The sequence below is a fragment of the Acyrthosiphon pisum genome, chromosome X, assembly GCF_005508785.2.
Source record: "Acyrthosiphon pisum isolate AL4f chromosome X, pea_aphid_22Mar2018_4r6ur, whole genome shotgun sequence".
In the NCBI taxonomy this organism is placed as follows: domain Eukaryota; kingdom Metazoa; phylum Arthropoda; class Insecta; order Hemiptera; family Aphididae; genus Acyrthosiphon; species Acyrthosiphon pisum.
The window spans coordinates 107,064,207-107,087,614 of NC_042493.1; the positions used below are offsets into that span (position 1 = coordinate 107,064,207).

Genomic DNA, 23,408 nt, shown 5'->3' on the forward strand with positions numbered 1-23,408 from the left:
TAAAAAAAAAAATTGTTATTATCTCTATATAACTATTAGGTACTAGTATTTATAATTAGTATTTATAATCAATGGTATCATATTAGATAATTAAATAAATATTATATTATCATCTTATAAATAGATGTTGTTTACTTAAGTGAAAATGACATGAACGAAGAAACAGACAATTATGAGTCTATGTCACCAATATCGTTACAAAGTACAATTAGCACCATTCATAATTTAACAAAAAATGTTTATGAGCGTGTAATGCAAACCCACGAAAATTTCCAAAAAATAATTACTCTAAGTAGTCAATGGATTGATAAGCCAATGTATGTGCGTGATAAGATTACAAAACGCATAACATTCGGCAATAAGTTGACTGAAATGAAAATCGCTAGGTACGCCGAAGTGCGAGACGCTAGTATTAAGATACAAAAATTGCTTATAGAAGATCTTTTATTATTTCACAACGTGCCACTAGTGGATCCAAATTTGAGTAAGTTTACTTCAAAACATTTATCTTTAAAATGTTAATGACATCCACGTGGTTTATTTTAAAAAATATATATATATAATAATATGTTAAACTCGGTTTCGTAAATAATGTTTTATTGAGAGATGCTCCTAAATAGGTAATATGAAAATTAGATAACAAACTTTAAAGGTTAACATGATATATAAATATATACATAATCATATACCTACATACGATTTGATATCTGAGAAGAAAAGGAGAAGAAGAAGAACAACAACAATAACAACAACATCTTCATCAAGAAGAAATTATTTATGAAACAGAGTTTAATATAAATCTTTAAAAATAGGTTATGTCGTAAACATTTTAAAGACAAAATAAATGTGATAAATTATAAGTTATTTACATTAAGAAGAAATTATTTTAGGAGAAATATTAGAGGAAGAAATATACGAAGAAGAAATCACCGATGACGTAGACAACGTAGACAATGTAGACAACGTAGATAACGTAGACAACATAGACAACGTAGACAACGTATACAACGTAGACAACGTAGACAGCATAGAAATTCAGTCAGAGACTGTCTTAGAAGAAATGTTTGATGAAGACAACAATTTTTATGGAGAAGAAATGATAGATGAAGTAGAACATCAGTCAGAAATTATTTTAGAAGCATTTATTGAAGGAGAAGCAGAAGATGAATATTACGGAGAACACATATTAGATTACATACATATTCAGGCAGAAATAATTTTATCGAACATCGAGAGAAAGTTATTGTGGGATCAATATAAATTATTTGTTGATGAAATAGTATTTACTGGGTTACAAGATGCGACTCTTTGCAGGTATAAAATAAATTATATAATGAAATGATAAAATATTACAATTTAAAAAGTTTTTAACTATATGAAATGAATACATTATAAAATAGTCTGTATACTGATGTCAGGATATATTTCCTATTTTTAAGGTACAATTAAGTATCTACCTATTTATGGGTATGTGAAAAATCATTCAAATAATAAATTCTCTTAATTTTTAATCTAGCGATTCCTAATCCTTAAATCATTACATAGTAATAATATGTTTTAAGTTATTGAGTTTTTCCAATAATATTATATTTCGCTATTTTAACATTACTAAAATCATATATTATCTTAGCGTATACAATTGTGAATAATTAATGTTGAATACCTGAAGTATTCACTAATTTTTAATTTTTCAATTATTTTGGGTGATTTGTAGTAATGTCTTATTTGTATATACAACAGCTCCCTATTTAAAATATTTTAAAATAATGATTTTAATCGATTACAGGGAATACCTATATTTTTGTATAAATATAAAAGATTAATTGTATTAAAAAAATTCTTACAGTCTCAAGTATATCAACGATGAAATGACAATTCCAAATGGATCTTTAGCAATATTTATTGTCATATATCTTCTCGATAACGATAATATCCCCCATTTTTCACCTAATCTGGAAATCGACAATGAACCAAATTTCTATGGATTAGTTACTTCTTTACTTGAAGACATGGTTGAAATGGGATCGTACATGGAAAGAGTTGCTGATAGCTATCCACCATATAATGTAAAAATGTTGATATGGTGTATGAATTTATTTAAATATAATTTTAAATATCAAATTATAGGTAGATATTAGGATTGTTGAAAAAGTGGTAGAATATATAGATTACATACTTGATCAAGTAAAAATTACAACCAATAAAGTAAGATTAAATCTTAGCTAATTGTACTCATTACATGTATTATTTAATAGATTAATTCCTGTTTCGGTTTTCCTATTTCAGGCTCTTGAATATTTTGTGCAGTATCAAGATTATTCTGCGCTATGGCTAACCAATCAAAACGATGCATTAGCATCTTTTCTATTATATGGCAGAGATCTAACATTGGAAGAACTAGAAATTCAATATGACGTTGACGAAAACGGAGATCCATTAGTAATGCAATCTTCCCCAAAACTGATTGATTTTCAAGACAAAGTATATGCAACAAAAATACATAAATTTAATTAGCTATATATAATATATTTGAGGTTGAACTTTATATTTTATTTAGATTAACTCGTTTGATAATACTTATCAAATAGTCGATAAAATAGATGAAATCATGACATTTGATTTTTGGTTAACTGTAGACATTAAACCATTTAAAAGGGATCTTTTAAAACTAATTACGAGTTGGTCAGATTTATTTAAAACCTATTTGGTCGACAAAGTGGTGAACAGGTATAGTAATATAAACCAGATAAAAATATAATATTTTTCTATCTATAGTTTTTAAATTATCTAGTTTGCGTTCGTTACGAGATTTCACAGTAGAAACCGATATCGGTCTTTTAAAACCATTAGAAGAAGGGGACTATGAAGGTCTAGTTAAAATCATGGGACATTTATTTAATGTTCGAGAGAGGCAAGATGAATATGATTCAATGTTCGAGCCAATAGGAGAAATATTACATCTGCTGAAGGTGTATGACGTAGAAATGCCGGAAGATGTGTACATTTTGAAGCAGGTATGATTATTTTATTATTGTATTATAATTTATAACAAAACAATAAAGGAATAAAATTCAATACATTTACTATAGATATTTATCTTAAGACTTAGCACATCTAATTCATTTACTTTTTAACTAATTAATTTCACAATGTCTAGGTACAATAAGAAAGAGACAATTTTGTTTTTCATTTAAGATACTGAGCAAACCAAGAAATGTATTGTTTTTACCATGGCTCATTTTGTATTTAATTTTTGAGTACAAAAAATATTACCTCTGGAGAAGGTTTTGGTATTAAATTTGTTATAATATCAAAACTGGGGAGGAAAGGATAACAAGTTGGGAAATAAAATACTCTTCTTGGTAGTTGGGAAAATCTATCAAAATTGGATATTTAACCAATATAATGTGACAGTTATTCCTTATGTTTTAGTTATTTTTATGAAATACAAAATTATTAATTGAAGATACTATAAACTTCCTAGCATAACCTAAAAAAATTATGATAGCTTCACATATAATTTTAAAGGTGAAAACGGGATTATTAGTTATTATCAATTAATATTATAGTTCACTTTGAGAATCTTAATATAGGTTTCATTCTTGTTTGTTCTCTAATTATGATAATATATTTTATTATTTTAATAAATCATAATATGACGTTATGATTTCTATTTAGGAATTACCGGAAAAATGGAGTACAACTAAGAAAAATGCTTTGAACGTTAAATCTCAAGTAATTCCATTAATTCAAATAGAAGGATCAATTATAATCGGGAGAATAATTTTGTTAAATGTGCGTGAAACGTTTTACAAAATTAACTTTCTGAAACAGGCTCAATTTAAGTAAGCATCATGTTTCTATTTATAATTAATTATAGTGTTATAAATTTCAATATACTACAACTCATAGTTTATTTTATTTAGTGCAAATTGTGAATATCCTTACATAGAGATTGATAATGCAAATCATTCATTAATGGAATTAGAAGACATGCATGATAAATTACTCTCTCAAGCTGTATTATTCGAAATACCACAACCAGAACCAAATATTTTATTAACAACTAAAAAAACGTTACGTGCCAATAAACAGCTATGGGATTTTGTGAACCTAGTCAGAGGTTGGATAGATGTGTGGAAATCGACATTGTGGAATGACGTAGACACAGAGAACATGGACATGGAACTTAAACGGTTTGCAAAAGAATTAAAAGGTACCTATTACATTTTTACATTTCAAAATGCTTAAATGTATATTTTCAAAAATGATACTACTTTATTTATATTTATTTTATTTTAAGTAATGGATAAAATTATTCGCGAGTGGTCGGTATATACATACATTGAAGACTTGATAAAAACTATGATGACGTCTTTGAGAGCATTAAGTGAACTACAAAACCCAGCAATGAAAGAACGCCATTGGGCAGAACTTATGAATGTTACAAATGTAATATTATTCAAGTTTTATATTTATATAATATACATTGTTATTTGATTTATGAATATCTATATAATTTATTTAATCATTAAATTATTCTAGGTTGTTTTTGCAATTGAGAAAACAACAACACTAAATGATTTAGTATCACTTAATTTACATGTGTATGAAGAAGATATCAAAAATATTGTTGACAAGTCTGTAAAAGAAATGAGCATGGAGAAGTCTTTGAAAGAATTTGCTGAAACTTGGAATACAATGTCATTTGAGTATCAGCCTCATCTTAGGACAAAAGTTAATTTGCTTAAAGTCGGGGAAGAAATAATAGAAGTCTTGGAAGACAATCAAGTCCAATTACAAAATATGCTAAGCTCTAAGTTCGTTGGATATTTTTATTATGAAGTATCAAGTTGGCAATTAAAGTTAAACACAGCTGATAAAGTAATAAATTTATGGTTGGAAGTACAGAGAATATGGGCTTATCTAGAAGCAATATTTATTGGTTCTGGTGACATACGGGTACAATTACCAGAGGATACGAGACGATTCGAATTACTCGACAAAGAATTTAAGGTAAATGAAGAAAATAAAAATAAAATAATATAACCATCAATAATAATGAAAATTGTTTGAATGATATTATATAAATAGGCATTACTAGTGGATATTCGAGCTAATCCAAACGTTATAAAAGGTACTAGTAAACCTGGATTGTACAATAAACTTGTAAATATACAAACTGAGCTGTCTAAATGTGAAAAAGTATTGGCACAATACTTGGAAACAAAACGTTTAACTTATCCAAGGTTTTATTTTATATCATCGGCTGATTTATTAGATATACTATCAAATGGGAATAATCCGGAGTCCGTTTGCAAGTAAATTGAATTAGTATATTAAATTTTTTTTTTATATAACTTAATTTTACAGCACGATTTATTATACAATAAATAAATAAATAATTAATTTTAATATAATCACAGACATTTGATCAAGCTATATGACTCTATGGCAAAAATAAAGTTTATTAAAGATAAATTAGGGGTTGGAATGTATGCTAAGGATGGTGAATACGTTGAGTTTGATGGAAACTGTGAATGTTCTGGACAAGTAAAGAATTACAATAAATTCCAATTTATATTTTTTATCAATCAAAAATTATTTACAATTATTAGGTCGAAAAATGGCTAAACAAATTGACAGATGTAATGCGTTCATCAGGCCGTCAGTACTTTAGCAAAGCAGTAAAATCTTATGACGATAAACCAAGAAGGTTATGGATATTTGATTACCCAGCTCAGGCAGCTTTATGCGGTGTTCAAATATGGTGGACTGCTGAAACCAACGATGCCTTTGCTCAGCTGGAAATAGGTCATGAAAACGCGCTAAAAGATTATAACAAAAAACAAGTAATTTTAACTTCTACTTTTAAATATTTCATTATTTAAATACTAATAAATCTTTTCGAGCAACGTTCAAGAATACTCAATGCTCATACTCATAAATGTCATCATAGTTTAATTGGAGTGCGCGCGTGCACTATCGCCGACAGGAAACATACACAAATATGCACAGTGTATATACTATAAACCTTTGGTACATTAATATTGTTACGTTCTTCAAACAGTGTAAACTGCATTGTTTGTCATTATTGTTATTATTGCAAGGACGTGAATCACTTTTTATAATATTATTTTTCTTCGAGTGTGAATTACCTTTTATTGTTGATATTATTATTTTAAAGGTATCCACTTTTAGGATAAGGACCAGCTAGCTAGTCTGCGCTCTTTTATCATTGTTGTGAATTGTTATGAGTTCATAATATTTATTTATATAATTTGTTCATTTAATTATGGAACTATACAACTCCCAAATAGGTGTGTTAAAGAATTTTTATCTGTTGGACCAGAATGGCTGTTAATTGTTTTATTCTCCTTGTAGAAATAAAAGGGTAAAATGATTATATTATCTACCTATTTATATTTAATCATAATCTATTTTATTGGTAATTGAGAAAGCATATTATTCTTATATACACTGAGCCAAACATATTGTTATGTTTTCAGATAGTGCAGTTGAACGAACTTATCGATTTACTATTGGAAGACTTGACCAAAGGAGACCGACAAAAAGTAAACACAATTTGTACTATTGACGTGCATTGCCGGGACGTAGTGGCAAAAATGATTCAACAGAAAATCGAAACTGGTTCTGCTTTCCAGTGGCAGTGTCAACTAAGACACAGGTAACATAATATTATATACCTACTTAATTTTGGAATCTAATATATAATTGTGTCTTATAAAAGATGGGATTTAAAAGACTCTGATTGTTTTGCCAACATTTGTGACGCTCAATTTCGGTATTGGTACGAATACTTGGGAAATACTCCTAGATTGGTTGTCACCCCCTTGACAGATAGATGTTACATAACGTTAACACAGGTAATTTCTAATACATCTGGATTGGGTCAGAATGGAAATTTAAGTGTATATTTTTAATAATATAATGAAATACAATTTGATCAAGTCACATTATCTTGAATAATTACATTCAATTTTCCTGCTTGTGCTCTATAATAGTCGTTACATTTAATTATGGGTGGTGCTCCTGCTGGACCAGCCGGTACCGGAAAAACTGAGACAACCAAAGATTTAGGAAAAGCTATAGGAATGATGGTCTACGTTTTCAATTGCTCCGAACAAATGGATTATAGAGTGAATTGATAATATTATTTATTTCTAAATAAAATATTTTTCTTCCTATTAACATAGATAATATTATAACATGTTTAAATTTAAAAAAAAAATTCTATTCTAGTCATGTGGTAATATATACAAAGGCCTTGCTCAAACTGGCGCTTGGGGATGTTTTGATGAATTCAATAGAATATCCGTAGAAGTGTTGTCCGTGGTGGCAACTCAAGTTAAATCTGTATTAGACTCCATTAAAGCGAAAAAGAACACTGTTTTTCTGTTGGGTGATAATGTTAATCTCATTCCAACCATTGGTATGTTTATTACGATGAACCCAGGATACGCGGGAAGAGCAGAACTCCCTGAGAATCTTAAGGCGTTGTTCAGGTAAGTTGACAAACATTTTCTAAAATTTTCATAATTTCATTCTTATTAATTTCAAATGTATTTATACAGGCCTTGCGCTATGGTGGTACCAGATTTTGAACTTATTTGTGAGATAAATTTGATTGCGGAAGGATTTCAAAATGCAAGGTTACTTGCTAGAAAATTCTTAACTCTATATTCGCTTTGCAAAGAACTCCTATCCAAACAAGATCATTACGATTGGGGTCTAAGAGCTATTAAATCATTATTAGTTGTTGCCGGATCGTTGAAGGTGACAATTTAATTATGCTATTATAGTTCTTATACCTATATGTTATAATTAAAATAATAACTTGGACATTTGTATTTGTTATATTTTCTATAGAATCTCTTATAATAAAATTATCTGCCTTAAGCGGCACATACACAATTGATTTTATTGATATGGACATATAGGGCATGCGCCATTGACGGGTCACTTAAATTAAATTATAGTCATAGTCGCAGTTTGTGACATAAAAATGGGTTGTAACTGTCATGAACAAGCGGCCATTTTTCTCAATGGTTGTCATATATATTGGGACTGGGGAGTAGTTACATGTGACGCGTGGTTACAGTATATAATTTAGTTATAGCTAACAACAGGTCTATGGTGAACGGATGATAGAGGTCACTGACTAGTTTTCTTATCGCATACTAAAATTAAATTGTATTAAACATTATGTATCTTAAAAAATTCAAAAATATGCATATTATTAATTGTCTTAAGATAAATATCACACAATTATAATTTTTTATTTTAGCGGGCAGATAGAAACCGTCCTGAAGATGAAGTTTTAATGCGAGCTCTTCGAGATTTCAACACTCCAAAAATTGTAACTGAAGATGTTACTATATTTATGGGACTTATCGGTGATCTGTTCCCTGCGCTAGACGTGCCCCGAAAACGTGATTTAGAATTTGAAAAGCAAATTCGACAAGCTGCAATTGACTTGAAACTCCAGCCGGAGGATAATTTTATTCTTAAGGTCCTTAAAAAAAAAAATCAATATACGGGAAATTCTATTAATGGTAATATGAATTGTTAATTTTATCCACGCAGGTAGTGCAACTAGTGGAGTTATTAGAAGTTAGACATTCAGTTTTCATAATTGGCTTGGCCGGTACAGGCAAGTCTGAGGTGTGGAAAACTCTGTATAGAACTTATGCAAACCTTAAATTTAAACCGCATTTCGATGACATTGAACCGAAAGCAGTAACTAATGACGAGTTGTTTGGTGTCATTAGTTCGACTACTAGAGAATGGGTAGATGGTAAGTGTTTGTGCATCAATATACTTTTTTTGTATGGTTTAAGTAATATTGTTTATTCTGATAGGATTATTTTCGTCCCTGATAAGAGACCAATCACAAATGTCTGGTGATGGATCAAAATGGATGGTAATGGACGGTGACATAGATCCTATGTGGATTGAGTCGTTAAACACAGTGATGGATGACAATAAGGTAAGGAATGCTTTCAGTCTTTTATAATGATTATATAGGTATGCTATGAATAATAAATGAATTTACATTACCACACGGGAACGAACTCTGTTGATAAAATATATACATTACAGGTGTTGACGTTGGCGAGTAATGAACGTATTGCTTTGACACCGACAATGCGTCTACTTTTCGAGATATCCAATTTGAGGTCCGCCACGCCAGCCACTGTTTCCCGGGCTGGTATACTCTACTTAAACCCTACTGATCTTGGCTGGAATCCATATGTTTCTAGTTGGATTGACACTAGACATAGTGCAACCGAAAAAGCTGTTCTTCTGGTACTGTTTGAGAAATATGTGCCTGTCTGTTTGGAAGCGCTAAGAACAAAATTCAAAATTATAACACCCATACCGGAAATAACACACATACAAATGTTGTGCACGTTACTCGATTGTCTTCTGACTCCCACCAATTGTCCCCCGGAAACCACTAGGGATGTGTACGAAACGTATTTTGTGTTCACTTGTCTTTGGGCTTTTGGTTCAGCAACATTTCAAGATCAGGTGCCTATAATTAATATTATTTTTTAATATAGTTAGCGCTCCATACTACAGAATTAATAAAATTGTATTTCATACAATATTATATTATATATCTGACGCATTTATAATAATAAGCACGTCAATTATATTTTGTGTCTTTGTAATCATAATGCTAAATTGGTGATTTACATACAGTTGATTGATTGGCGAGTTGAATTTTCCAAATGGTGGTTAACAGAGTTTAAAACGATTAAAATCCCATCATCAGGAGTTGTGTTCAATTATTTCATTGATCCTGAAACAAAACAGTTTCTTCCTTGGTCAGATCTTGTTACACCTTTTGAGCTTAATCCAGATATACCTCTACAAGTAATGATTATAGTATTATTTTATTTAAAAAAAAAATTAATAATTTTACTATATCATACAAATTGAGAAAAATATGATTACAATAACAATGTTTCTGAACCTTATACTATTAGATACTAATACCTAGTGTCCAAATGTCTCATAAATTATGATATTTTATGTTTCGGGGTCTTGGCCTTTTTGATATCAATAAACTATATTTACTACTTAAAAATTATAATTATTTACAGCAAACACTCGTAAACACAATAGAAACAACTAGGATAAGATATTTCCTCGACTTATTGGTTGATAAAAAAAAGGCAATCATGTTGGTTGGAGCCGCTGGTACTGGAAAATCAGTCATAATTAATGATAAACTCAAATCACTTTCTAATGAATTGTACGCCGTTGCAAATGTACCGCTTAATTTCTACACAACATCTGGTACTTAAACTAAAAAACTATATTTTTACACATTCATATAATTATATTTATGATTGGAAGTGTTGACCAGAGTCATTTATTATTTTTATGTACTCGTTTCGTAAATAAAGATTAGATAATTAGTAGTAAACTATAAACATTATGCTTATATTTATATGAATATGAGTATGAGTAATGACTTTATAGTTTTATACTGCTAATTGTTCTTTATAAATATAGTTAATGACAATATTTTCAAAAATGGATCTCTTAAAGCAAATAATCATACATATTACTAAAAATTTATTATAGTAGTCTTAATATTATAATTTATCTTTACTAGAAATGTTACAAAAGATTTTGGAAAAACCATTAGAGAAAAAAGCTGGAAGAAACTTTGGCCCACCGGCTGGTAAAACACTGATTTATTTTATTGATGATATAAACATGCCAGAAGTAAGTTATCTAACATTTAATATATAGTATTTATCATAAACAACTATTGTATGAATATATCGGTATTGTAATAAAGATGAACGTTAATTATATTACAATGACGAACGATAATTTGTATAATATCTATAAGTTAACAAATAGATGTGAACCTACAAATTGTAATTTTTAAAATATATTATGGATAAAAAAAATTTTTAAAATAGTTTATAATAAGTTGTAACAGATTGTAAAATTGATTTTAAAAATCCATAATAACAATGGTTTTTACTTTTTTTGGTGTATACATTTTTTAATGTAATTAAAGGTCGATCCTTTTGGAACCGTGCAGCCTCATACGCTCATCAGACAATTTATGGATTACAATCATTGGTATGACAGGACAAAGTTATGTCTAAAAGATATTCAAAATGTTATGTTTGCTTCGAGTATGAATCCAACTGCTGGAAGTTTTACTATTGATTCTCGACTGCAGAGACATTTTTATGTATTTGCTTTGGGGTAAGTATTTAGAATTGCTTAAAATTCTTGATTTACACTTAATTTTTTTAAATTTTATTTTGTAATGATAATTTAATGTACTTTAGATTTCCATCGCGTGATGCATTATTCACAATTTACACTTCAATTTTGTCTCAACATTTAAAAAACCCAGTTAATAAATTCAACGGTACTGTGTCAAAATTAGGAGATTCAATTGTGCAGTTGTCGATCAATTTTCATGAAAAAATTCTTTCAGTATTTTTGCCAACAGCCATTAAGTTTCATTATATATTCAATCTTAGAGACATGAGCAATGTTTTTCAAGTAAAATCATATTCTGTGCCTAACTAAAAAAGAAGAAATTTTTTACATTTCAAATATTTATACCAATATAATTTTGTTAAAAAGGGAATCATGTTCGCCACTGGAGAATGTGTCGCATCAACAAGTTCTTTTATTCGCCTCTGGCTTCACGAGACTAGTCGAATTTATAGCGACAAATTAATTGAAAAAAAAGATCAAGAAACCTTTTCCAAAACAATTACTGAACAAATAAAGAAATCTTTTAGTGTGAGTATTTTATATTATTTATTCGTTCTACATGCCAGTGGTTAATTGTTACAATTCAAAATTGTTTCATGCAGAACTTAGTAACTGAAGTAAGATTATTATATTTAACTCAGTATTTAACCCCCTCTATTATTTGGTAAACATATAATAAGTACATAATTTTAGTATAAAGACCAACCTAGGTATTATTTGCAGACCGATTATTTACATTTAAGGGTTTGAAAAATAATAAAAAAACAATACATTTTATATAATATTCATGATCAGATTCTGGGATTCATTGTGATTTTAATTTTTGATTTAGGAAGTACCTACAATTTTGAAATTAAATTATTTTATTTGTATAATAATGTAAATTTGTATAATAAATGTATATAAAAAATTTAATTTAATCAAACATTTGAACATTTATTTTTTTGTTATTTCATACAAACTTATATTCTGATTTTTAACATAATTAAATTAATACCATATTTACATACATTAGAAGAAATGATTGTATTATATTTTTTTTTTTTTCAAAAAGTGTTATAAATTCTATCCACTACTACTACCTTAAGTCTTAAACGTCTGTAAACAGGATACTCCAGAAAATGATTACTTGATAAACCCATTGATATATTCACATTTCGCGGACGGCATTGGTGATCAAAAATATATGCCTGTGCGATCGTGGCCCATACTGCAAAAATTACTAAACGATGCAATGAGGTCGTACAATGAATTTTTGGGGGCTATTAATTTAGTACTATTTGAAGACGCAATGTCACACGTTTGCCGGATAAATCGTATACTTGAACTTCCCAGAGGCAATGCATTGCTTGTTGGCGTGGGTGGCAGTGGTAAACAGTCGTTGGCTCGCTTATCAGCGTTTATATCTTCACTAGAACCGTTTCAAATACAGTTGAGGGCTACATATAGCATTGCTGACTTGAAAGCTGACCTAGCCACCTTATACATAAAGGCTGGATTAAAAAATATTGGCATCATGTTCCTGATGACAGACTCTCAAGTGGCCGATGAGAAGTTCCTTGTGCTCATTAATGACATGCTAGCCAGTGGCGAGATTCCAGAGCTGTTTGCCGATGACGAAGTCGACAATATAATTCAAACCATCGGCCCAGAGGTTTTATCATAGTTAGATTAGGTTATTAATAATGTAAAATTGACAATATTTATTTCTAGGTTAAAGCAAATGGTTTACCCGAAACGAAAGAGAACTGTTGGCAATTTTTCATCAACAAAGTGAGATCATTAATCAAGATTGTCTTGTGCTTTTCACCTGTCGGTAACACATTAAGAATTCGATCCAGACGATTTCCAGCTCTAGTCACGTGCACTTCTATCAACTGGTTTTATGAATGGCCTAAAGAGGCATTGGAATCTGTATCGTTTAGGTTTTTAAGCGATTTGATCGAACTTCCAGTGAAACTAAGAAGACCCGTATCTTTGTTTATGTCCCATGTACATAGTTCAGTAAATGATATGTCATTAAGGTATTTAATAAATGATCGTCGATACAATTATACAACGCCAAAATCATTTTTGGAACAAATTAATCTCTACATGAAACTATTAGTGTCAAAGACCAAGGATATCAAGCACGGGATACACAGATTCCAAAATGGTATTAAACAGCTTTTATCATGTGCAGCTCAAGTAAGTTAAAATAAAATAAGTTATTTATAAATATTTAACAATAATGTTCACCGTTAAAAGTTTCTTCAGTTTAGTTATTTTTTTATAAACATAGGTTGATGTTTTAAAAGTTGAATTAGATGTACAAGAGATCGAATTAACCAAGAAAAATACTAAAGCTGAAGAGCTGATCAAAGTGGTCCAAAAAGAAACGGAGAAAGTGAAGTATGAAAAATACAAAGGTATTATTATATTATTTTAAAATAAAATCACTAGTTTGATATTAACGATTATTTTTTTACAGCTGCTGAAGAAGAAGACAAAGTTAAATTGATTGAAGAAGATGTTGCTTTGAAACAACGATTGTGTGCCGAAGATTTAGAAAAAGCAGAACCAGCTTTGGTAGCAGCACAAAGTGCTCTAGATACATTAAATAAAGTAAGCGCACTATGTTGATAACCATCAAAAGATCTAAATGCATTGATAATAGTAAATAAAAAAATTAATATGGGAGACGTAGTGGCCTAGCGGACTAAGGCGTTGGTTGTGATGCCCACCCATGCCGGTTCGAACCCGGCCCCGGGGGCATTTTTCTTTGGGCAGTCATGGTGTCCGGAGAGAGATGCCGCCATCCCCCACCCGGCAATGGCAGAAACCTACGGGTACTCAACTTGAAATTCTGTCCAAACCTAAAAATGTGTTTCAACCAACCGTACCAACCGTACCCCCTCCTACTATAAAAAAAAAACAACGAAACAGCTAATGGCCATCGTTGCCGAGCTTAAAAAAAAAATAAAAAAAAATAATTTATATACACTATGTACAGTTATAAATTATAATAGTTTAAAAGTTATGAATTAAAATTGTGTGTATATATTCGCATGTGCATATAATTATTATTATTTTGTTTTATTTAATAAAATAATAACAACTGAATGTAAATATTTATAGAATATAAAGTATATAATAAATCATGTTACCGCCTATATTTGTATTATATTATGTGGTAATTATGTCAAACACTTAACTTATTTTTATTTTACCTTTCTAGAATAATTTAACAGAGCTTAAATCATTTGGATCACCTCCGTTAGCTGTAATAAACGTAGTATCGGGAGTTATGGTATTACAAGCGAAAAAGGGGAAGGTTCCAAAGGATAGGAGCTGGAAAGCTTGCAAGGTATCTATTGATTTCTATTAATTTAATATTATTAAAATTTTATAATTTATTTTAATTAAAATTCCAAATTATAGTGTATACCCAAACTTATAATTCATATGTACTAGAAGTATGATTTTTTTAATGAAAAAAACATTTTAATTATTATATGAATAAGTAAAATTAAAACAATGCATTTTAAGTTAATAAATTAAAATAAATTATACAATAATTCATTTACTATGAACATCTATACAAATATAGATTGGATATATTTTTTTTACTAATTACCGTATATTCATATTATACATATAAAATATACATTACGACTACTTTACTAATTAAGATAAATATTTGGTAGCAAACAATATATTTTATAATAAGAATTATTTTTTACGTCTTATAATTTATTTATGTATACTTAGGTAATGATGGCAAAAGTTGATGGATTTTTAGATTCGCTTATACACTACGATAAAGAGCATATACATCCGGATGTAGTTAAAGCAATACAGCCGTATCTAAAAGATCCAGAATTTGACCCAGATCTAATCGCTTCAAAGTCTTCGGCTGCTGCTGGTAAGTAAAAATCAAGTATAATTTATATCAGCAATATAATTTATCTAGGGATGTGATTAGCATAATTCTTATATTATAAATAACTTGAACTAGGTATACCTACATGAATATAAGTTATAATATATTGAGTATATCTCAATTTCGAAGTTATACTTTACATAGATTTTTAATAATAATACATTTAAATGTATTATAATTTGTAACCACCAACTTCCATTATTCAAGGTTTATGTAAGTGGGTAATAAATATTATGAAGTTTAATGACGTTTGGCAAGTTGTGGAGCCAAAAAGAAGAGCTCGGGACCAAGCAAATGAAGAACTGAGCGCTGCTAGGACTAAGCTTATGGAGCTTAGAAATATGATTATTGTTAAGTTTAATTGAGTAATTAATTATATACAATTTTATATAACCTATAATTTTAGGAATTGGAAAGGAAACAAAAAATTTTAACAGACGAGTTTGACGGCGCCGTAGCTGAAAAAACAAATTGTCAAAATCAAGCGGATGAAACATCTATGAGGATCGATTTGGCAAACCGACTTGTCAATGGTTTAGCATCGGAAAATGTCCGTTGGAAAGAAAGTGTTTCAACGTAAATTATTTTAGTATTATTATTCATTGGAAGGGTAAAACTATACACAATTTTATTCCATATTTTAGATTGCAAAAAAGCTTGCAAACTTTACCCGGAGATACCCTAATGATTTCTGCTTTTGTATCATATGTGGGTTATTTTACAAAAATATATCGTCAAGAACTAATTCAAAATGCATGGCTACCTTTTTTCAAAGAAGTTAAGGTAAATTCATCATATGCGTAAACAAGTTAAATCAAAATCAAAATGTGTATTTTATTTTACTTTGAGCTCTTTGCGTATTCAAATTAAAATAATAATTTTTCAGCCAGAGATACCAATTACAGATAATTTAGATCCACTAGTTTTGCTTACTGATGATACACAAATTGCAGCTTGGAATAATGAAGGTCTACCAAATGATAGGATGTCGTCTGAAAATGCAACAATTTTAACTAATTCTGTTAGATGGCCGTTGATGGTTGATCCTCAGGTAAGTAACATTATTATTTTTGAACAATATTTGATAAGTATTGAATAATTATGATTATTTTGTTGAATAGCTTCAAGGAATTAAATGGATTAAAACAAAATATGGTAGAGGCTTAAGAATTACTAGATTGAACTATAAAAATTATTTATCAGATATAGAAATTTGTGTAAGAGATGGGTACGTTCTATTGATCGAAAATATAGGTGAAAACATCGACCCTGTCTTAGATAACATTATTGGTCGAAACTTGATAAAAAAAGGAAGGTAAACAATTTTTCTCTGCTAAATAATATCTATGTTTAAATTATATTCATATTCAATTTTAGTGCTGTAAAAATCGGTGAAAAAGAGATTGATTACAATAAGCATTTCCGTCTTATATTGCACACAAAATTATCAAATCCACATTACAAACCGGAAATGCAAGCCCAGACAACACTAATCAACTTTACTGTGAACCGTGATCAACTTGAAGATCAATTATTAGCAGAAGTTGTGAAAGTTGAAAGACCTGATTTAGAAAAAATGAGAATTGATCTGACCAAACAACAAAATAGTTTTAAAATAATATTGAAACAACTTGAAGATGATTTATTACAGAGACTGTCTTCAGCTGATGGTGATCAAATACTTGGTGACAAGGAACTTGTTTTGAACTTAGAAAAGTCTAAAAAAACGGCTACAGAAATTGAAGTTAAAGTGGCTGAAGCGAAAATAACATCAAAAGAAATTGACTCTGCCCGTGAAGAATATCGCGTTGCAGCAACACGAGCCTCAATAGTTTATTTTATAATGAATGATTTGATAAAAATAAATCCAATGTATCAGTTCTCTCTAGAGGTAAACTATTAAGTTTAAAACAGGCAATCATATTTAAAGTTCATTCGTGGCATTTAAATTTATAAATTTACAGATTATTTTTATTTGATTTCGATATTCTTAAAAAATAACTAAATGCCTTTTTAGTTATTATTTATCTTATTGTTTTTAAGCTTTACAGATGGATCAACTATAATTTATTGCTTATTCTTCTCATTTTTATTTTAAAAGGCTTTTAGTGTTGTTTTTCAACGAGCTATGAGAGAAGCAGAAAAAGCAGACACATTACATAAGCGAATAGTCAATTTGGTGGATAATATAACTTACCAAACATTTATTTATACTAGTAGAGGATTATTTGAAAAGGATAAGTTAACATTCATCTGTCAAGTGACTATTCAGGTACATAATATACACATATATGATGAAAATGTATTTATTTTTCATAATTGTTAACGCTTATTGCATTGATTTTGTTTTAAACAAATTTTTATTAAATAATTTATTTAATAATGTTTTAAGAAAATGTATTTACTGTAGGTACAACTTCAAGCAAATAAAATAAAACCGATAGAGTTAGAATATTTGTTGAGGAGGCCAGCAATTGCTGGATTATCTAGTCCATTTGATTTTATTACATCAAATGTATGGGGAGCTATACGATCACTTGTTATGGCTGATGACGAATTTGCGTAAGACAAAATTTGCACTTTTAATAAATGCTTAACTTATTTTATGCTAATTTACCATAGTAAAAAACATTTATTTAAAAAATATATTTATTATTAAAGAGGTCTAGACAAGGACATTGAAACTTCCGGTAAACGATGGCAGTTATACATTGATGGTGAAGCTCCAGAGAAAGATAAACTACCACAAGAATGGAAAAACAAAACTCCATTCCAGAAACTTTGCATAATAAGAGCTTTAAGAACTGATCGAATGACTTATGCTGCTAAAGTATACGTCCAAGAAATTCTTGGTCAAAAATATACGAATTTTAGACCTCCAGAGTTCATTGATTCATTCAAAGAAACTACTTGTAAAACACCTGTATTTTTTATATTATCAGCAGGAGTTGATCCAACACGTGTAAATATTATATTATTGTCTATATCTGTTAATATGTAAAATGTTAAATAGGGTTAAACTAAGTTGAACTTTGCATGGATATTAATAATATTACAATATGCAATGTTTTAAGCCTGTGCAAATACACAATTTATTTGTTTATTAAAAGTATATTATATTATAGGATGTTGAAGCTGTTGGTAAAAAAAAAGGATTTACAATTGAAAAAAAGAACTTCCATAACATATCTTTAGGGCAAGGACAAGAACAAGTGGCAGAAGATGCTATAGATTTAAGTGCTCGGTTGGGTAATTGGGTTATGTTACAAGTAAATATAAAATAATAGTTAATCATTAACTCAATATTACATGATAACACTATTTATTTTTGAAAGAATGTGCATCTAGTACAAAACTGGCTGCCTTCTTTGGATAAAAAAATGGAAGCATCATTTGAACATCCACATGTCAATTATAGAATATTCATTAGTGCTGAACCCGCTTCTGACCCACTCTATCACATTATTCCTCAAGTAAATAAAAATTAAATAATATTTATATTTAAATTAAATTTTTTTTGTTTGTCTTTTTAGGGCGTTTTAGATTCTTCAATCAAAATTACTAACGAAGCACCAACAGGAATGATGGCCAATTTACACAAATCTTTAGATAATTTCAACCAAGATACACTTGAGATGTGTTCTAAAGAAGCAGAATTCAAAGCGATCCTGTTTAGCTTGTGTTATTTCCATGCAGCTATACAGGAAAGATCGAAGTTTGGAGCTCAAGGATGGAATAGATTGTATCCATTTAATGTGGGTGATTTAACGATATCGGTGAACGTATTATATAATTACTTAGAAGCTAACAATAAAGTTCCTTGGGAGGACCTTAGATATCTTTTTGGAGAGATCATGTATGGCGGACACATTACCGATGATTGGGATAGAAGGTTATGTCGGACATATCTTGAAGTCTACATGAATCCAGATCTAGTACTATCGATTAAAAATGTTCATATTGATACACGCAATACGGTTTAATACAATTTAGTTATTTTAAATTTTAGATGGAAGGAGATCTTTTATTTGCACCTGGTTTTGCGGCCCCGCCAAATACAGACTATAAGTCATATCATGAATATATAGATGATTTATTGCCATCAGAAAGTCCTATACTGTACGGACTTCACTCAAACGCTGAAATTGGCACACTCACTACAAGGTCTGAAAACTTATTCCAGACTCTATTGGAAATGCAACCCAGAGATTCAAGTTCATCAGGTGGAACTGGCATGTCAAGGGATGAAAAAGTAAGTTGGACTTCACTCGTGAAAAAAATCAAATTTATTGCACATATAATAATGAATGGTATTCAATTTATTTCTAGGTTAGACAAGCTTTGGACGACATTCTTGATAAAGTGCCAGAACCGTTTAATTTAATAGATATGATGAGTAAGGTCGAAGATCAAACACCATATGTTATCGTTTCATTCCAAGAATGTGAACGTATGAATGGGTTAATGAATATAATTAGAAGGTCATTAAAAGAGCTACATTTAGGATTAAAGGTATAATTTATATTTGTTTGATGATTTAATAAAACAGTGAACAGGAGATAGCAATCATAGTATTATAGTGTTTATTATTATGTTATTTTGACTTTCTTCTAATTGATGATCTATACTATACGTGTCCAAAATAATTTAGGAATTCTCTTTATAGCTTATAATATTGAAATGTATAATCAACTGAATCATTCAACAATTAGAACAATGTCTTTCTATCAATTCTACAATAGACATTTTATGTCTTTTTTTATGCAATCCTAAACCACTATGAGAGATAAAAAATAGTTTAGAATCCAAACAATAACTAGAAAAAGGTATGAGGTTGTTTTTGTGACAAAGCACACAACAAATAACGAAACAAATAATAGTACAGCATTTGACATATTATTAGGGCTCGACAATTGTAGAAGTTGCATATTTCTATATATTCTTGATTTCTAGCAAACTAAGCTAGAAATCCGAGCAGTAAAATTGTGAGTATAATGCATACTTCTTCAATTTTACTAGAAAAGTGCATAGTTCTTAATTTTTATACGCATATTATACATATTTAATATTTTCTTTTCTTTTTCTTTCTTAAGCTGTGTATATTAATAATAATATTGGATATTATAAAACTCAATATTAATTAATGTAGGTATTTTTGTTACTATCGCAGTCAACTTTATTTGACGACAATGGTGTGATTCGCATTTAACCTCTATCGGCCTAATGTAAAATTGCTTGGACGTGCGTTAATTAATAATAATAATAATAATATTCCGATGTACTATCTTTTCGTAAATTCTTTAACTATTTTCTTGTCAAAATGGCACAGTTTTCGTCATATTTTAAGTATTAAAAATTTATTTTTCCAAATTTTACATTTTTTTAGAGAAAATTAATAATAATATAAAATGTTTTTTTTTTTAATTTTGAATATTTATTAAAATTGTTTTCGTATTTGACATTTTTTCAAGTATATTTTACAATTTTTCGTGTATATTTTTCCTTTTTATCGCCTATAACTTCTGAGCTCTACATATCGTTATTATAATTAAAATCTTTTTCCATATTTCTATTTATATATGTTCTTCTTTATTCACATTTATTGAATTTATATATTAATACGTAAATGGTATTTCATAAAATTTAGGGTGAACTGACAATAACAGCAGACATGGAGGCGTTAGAAGAATGTTTGTTCATGGACAAAGTGCCGCCTGGCTGGGAAAAACGTGCTTACCCATCTTTATTACCTTTAGCAGCTTGGTATGCAGATTTATTGATGAGGTTACGTGAACTAGAAGCTTGGGTTAGCGAATTTCAGGTAAACTATGACTTATTAACTAAAAAATAAGAAATTATTAATAATATTATAGACATATTCGACTACTTTTTATCGTAGCTTCCATCGTCGGTATGGTTAGGTGGATTTTTCAACCCACAATCATTTTTAACTGCTATAATGCAGAGCACTGCTCGAAAAATGATATGGCCTTTAGATAAGATGTGCTTGCAATGTGATGTAACAAAAAGATACCAAGAAGAAATCACGTAAGCAAACAAATAATCCTCAAAATCGAGAAAATTAATATTGAATATTCTAAAACTATAAATCACGTTTATGTATTGTCTTTTGTTTTTAGGGTAGCACCCAGAGAAGGTGCCATGATTAATGGATTGATATTAGAAGGTGCTCGTTGGGACTTAACCGCAGGTTGCATTGTGGAATCCACTCCGAAAGAATTGTTTCCAATAATGCCAGTAATACACGTTAAAGCTATAATCAAAGACAAACAAGATTTGAGGAATATTTATGATTGCCCAGTCTACAAAATCAAACTTAGAGGGCCAACATACGTTTGGACGTTTAATTTAAAAACGCGACAAAAACCATCCAAATGGATTTTAGCTGGTGTAGCAATACTACTTAGTGTATAGTTGTTCAAACATAGTACCAAATATATGTAAATTTAAATTGAAGTTATGTTAATGTTTATTTAGTTCGATGATTATAAATAATTAATATAACTAATTCAATTTTCATGTTGAGCCAAATATTGTTTTATACAATGAAATAATGAAAACTGTAAAGGTTAGAGCATTAGGTTGTCTATTCATTCGTTATTGATTTGAAGAAGTTTTGATATTTTTTCTGTTTACCTAATTATACAGTTTGAAATTTAGTTATATGTATTGTTATTCTAATTTTAGTGGTACAGTTTTGTTATAATTATATTTGAATGTGTTTTGTATTATAAAAATGTGACATATCATGAATATTTAAACGCCAAAAGATAATTAAATTTTGATTCCTGATTGTACATAGATAATACCCTATGAGTGTAATGGACACAGGTACAGTGTTGAGCAGTATCTAGATAAAACTACAGCATCTTTATCTCATCTAGATAAATAAAATATTAGGTACCTATCTGATTGTCATCTGAGATAAACTGTATACATATCCTCCAATTTCATAATTAGAATAGCAGTGATTGTATCAGAATTTCTATTCCTTGATTTCATTTCTTTTGATTTGGCTACTCGTAAAGCATTACTTGATGGGATAATGGGAGGTTCTGACTCGCCTAAAGTAAATTGAAATACATTTGTTAAAGTATTCTACTTGTAATTTAAGGTTTCAATATTTTAAATTCTGAACAAAGTAATGAATGTATTGATAATACAATTATGTGTTTTTTAAAATTTTTATTTTGTTGGTCATCATATTTTACAGCAGTAAAAGTGCTCGGAATTTAAGTTTCAGGTTTTTGGTAGAAAATTGTATCTATTTGTCAAACAAATCGATTTTTATATTTTGCTATAACTTAAACACTCAATACAGTAAATACTTAAAATTTTTACCAACATTTTAATTTCACATTTACAAGGCATAATTTTAAAAATATTTCGCAAGTTTTTAATCTGTATTTAGTTATATGAATTTGAAATATTTTATTTTTTTTAAATGTTGATAAATGAAATTATTTTCGATCAACTACCTAGAAATTATAAAATAATTATTGTCCTTATTAGACTGCTAATTCAAATAATTAAGCTTTATATCAGGATATTATTAAATGAGTATTTTAAGTTAGAATTGTTAAAAAACTTGTAAACATTTTCGTATTAATAATAGAAAATATATCCAAGGCTGACATCATCTGCGTTCAGAATCGTTTTATATAGTATTTAAATTACTAAATTACAATTAAAAATCATTTAATATATTTACACATCCACTAAGTTCATTGTACACATCCTATAGAGCAGGCCGGTACCCACTTACCCGTTTGTTATGATTTATGATTTTAATTATTTTAAAAAAATTTTTTAGATTCTGAGTGGAACGATGAATGTATTGATTTTACAATGATGTGTGTTTTTTTATTTTTTTATTTATTTTTTTATTTTTTTTGTGTCTGTGTACACGATAAGTAGTCGAAATAATGCTTCGGTTTTCAACTTCAGTATCTTGTTCGATCAGAAAGTGAATATCGTTGGTGCATTGGGGAGGTCAAAATTTAAATTTCCCAGTAGTTTTCAAAAGTGCCGGGAAAAACAAAAGAAAAATTAAGAAAACGGGAATTTTTACGCAAAATCGATTTTTCATAAAATTGAATTTGGTTTTTGGTGTAACATTAAAAAAAATGACCGTAGATACATGAATTTTGACTGATTGTTTATCTTAGCATTGGATAAA

The 23,408-nt window shown here is 29.1% G+C and overlaps 1 protein-coding gene across 1 annotated transcript; it reads left to right on the forward strand.

Annotated features, from left to right (window-relative positions):
- Positions 1 to 4,204: 4,204 nt before the first annotated feature.
- On the forward strand, positions 4,205 to 21,673 carry LOC100165755 (dynein beta chain, ciliary-like). The gene is given in 42 exon segments (XM_029491987.1): positions 4,205 to 5,016; positions 5,095 to 5,321; positions 5,427 to 5,553; positions 5,619 to 5,852; positions 6,510 to 6,688; positions 6,752 to 6,887; positions 7,026 to 7,160; positions 7,264 to 7,526; positions 7,596 to 7,797; positions 8,309 to 8,533; positions 8,608 to 8,818; positions 8,883 to 9,010; positions 9,124 to 9,555; positions 9,730 to 9,903; positions 10,134 to 10,329; positions 10,652 to 10,764; positions 11,069 to 11,262; positions 11,349 to 11,568; positions 11,653 to 11,814; positions 12,395 to 12,940; positions 13,000 to 13,473; positions 13,568 to 13,694; positions 13,757 to 13,890; positions 14,504 to 14,632; positions 15,037 to 15,190; positions 15,416 to 15,558; positions 15,615 to 15,784; positions 15,853 to 15,991; positions 16,095 to 16,259; positions 16,330 to 16,523; positions 16,586 to 17,099; positions 17,310 to 17,480; positions 17,619 to 17,770; positions 17,870 to 18,170; positions 18,334 to 18,477; positions 18,544 to 18,681; positions 18,742 to 19,143; positions 19,218 to 19,460; positions 19,538 to 19,720; positions 20,856 to 21,029; positions 21,108 to 21,256; positions 21,349 to 21,673. Coding segments are annotated over 42 exon segments (9,510 nt in total). The 5' UTR covers positions 4,205 to 4,305; the 3' UTR covers positions 21,644 to 21,673.
- Positions 21,674 to 23,408: the final 1,735 nt, after the last annotated feature.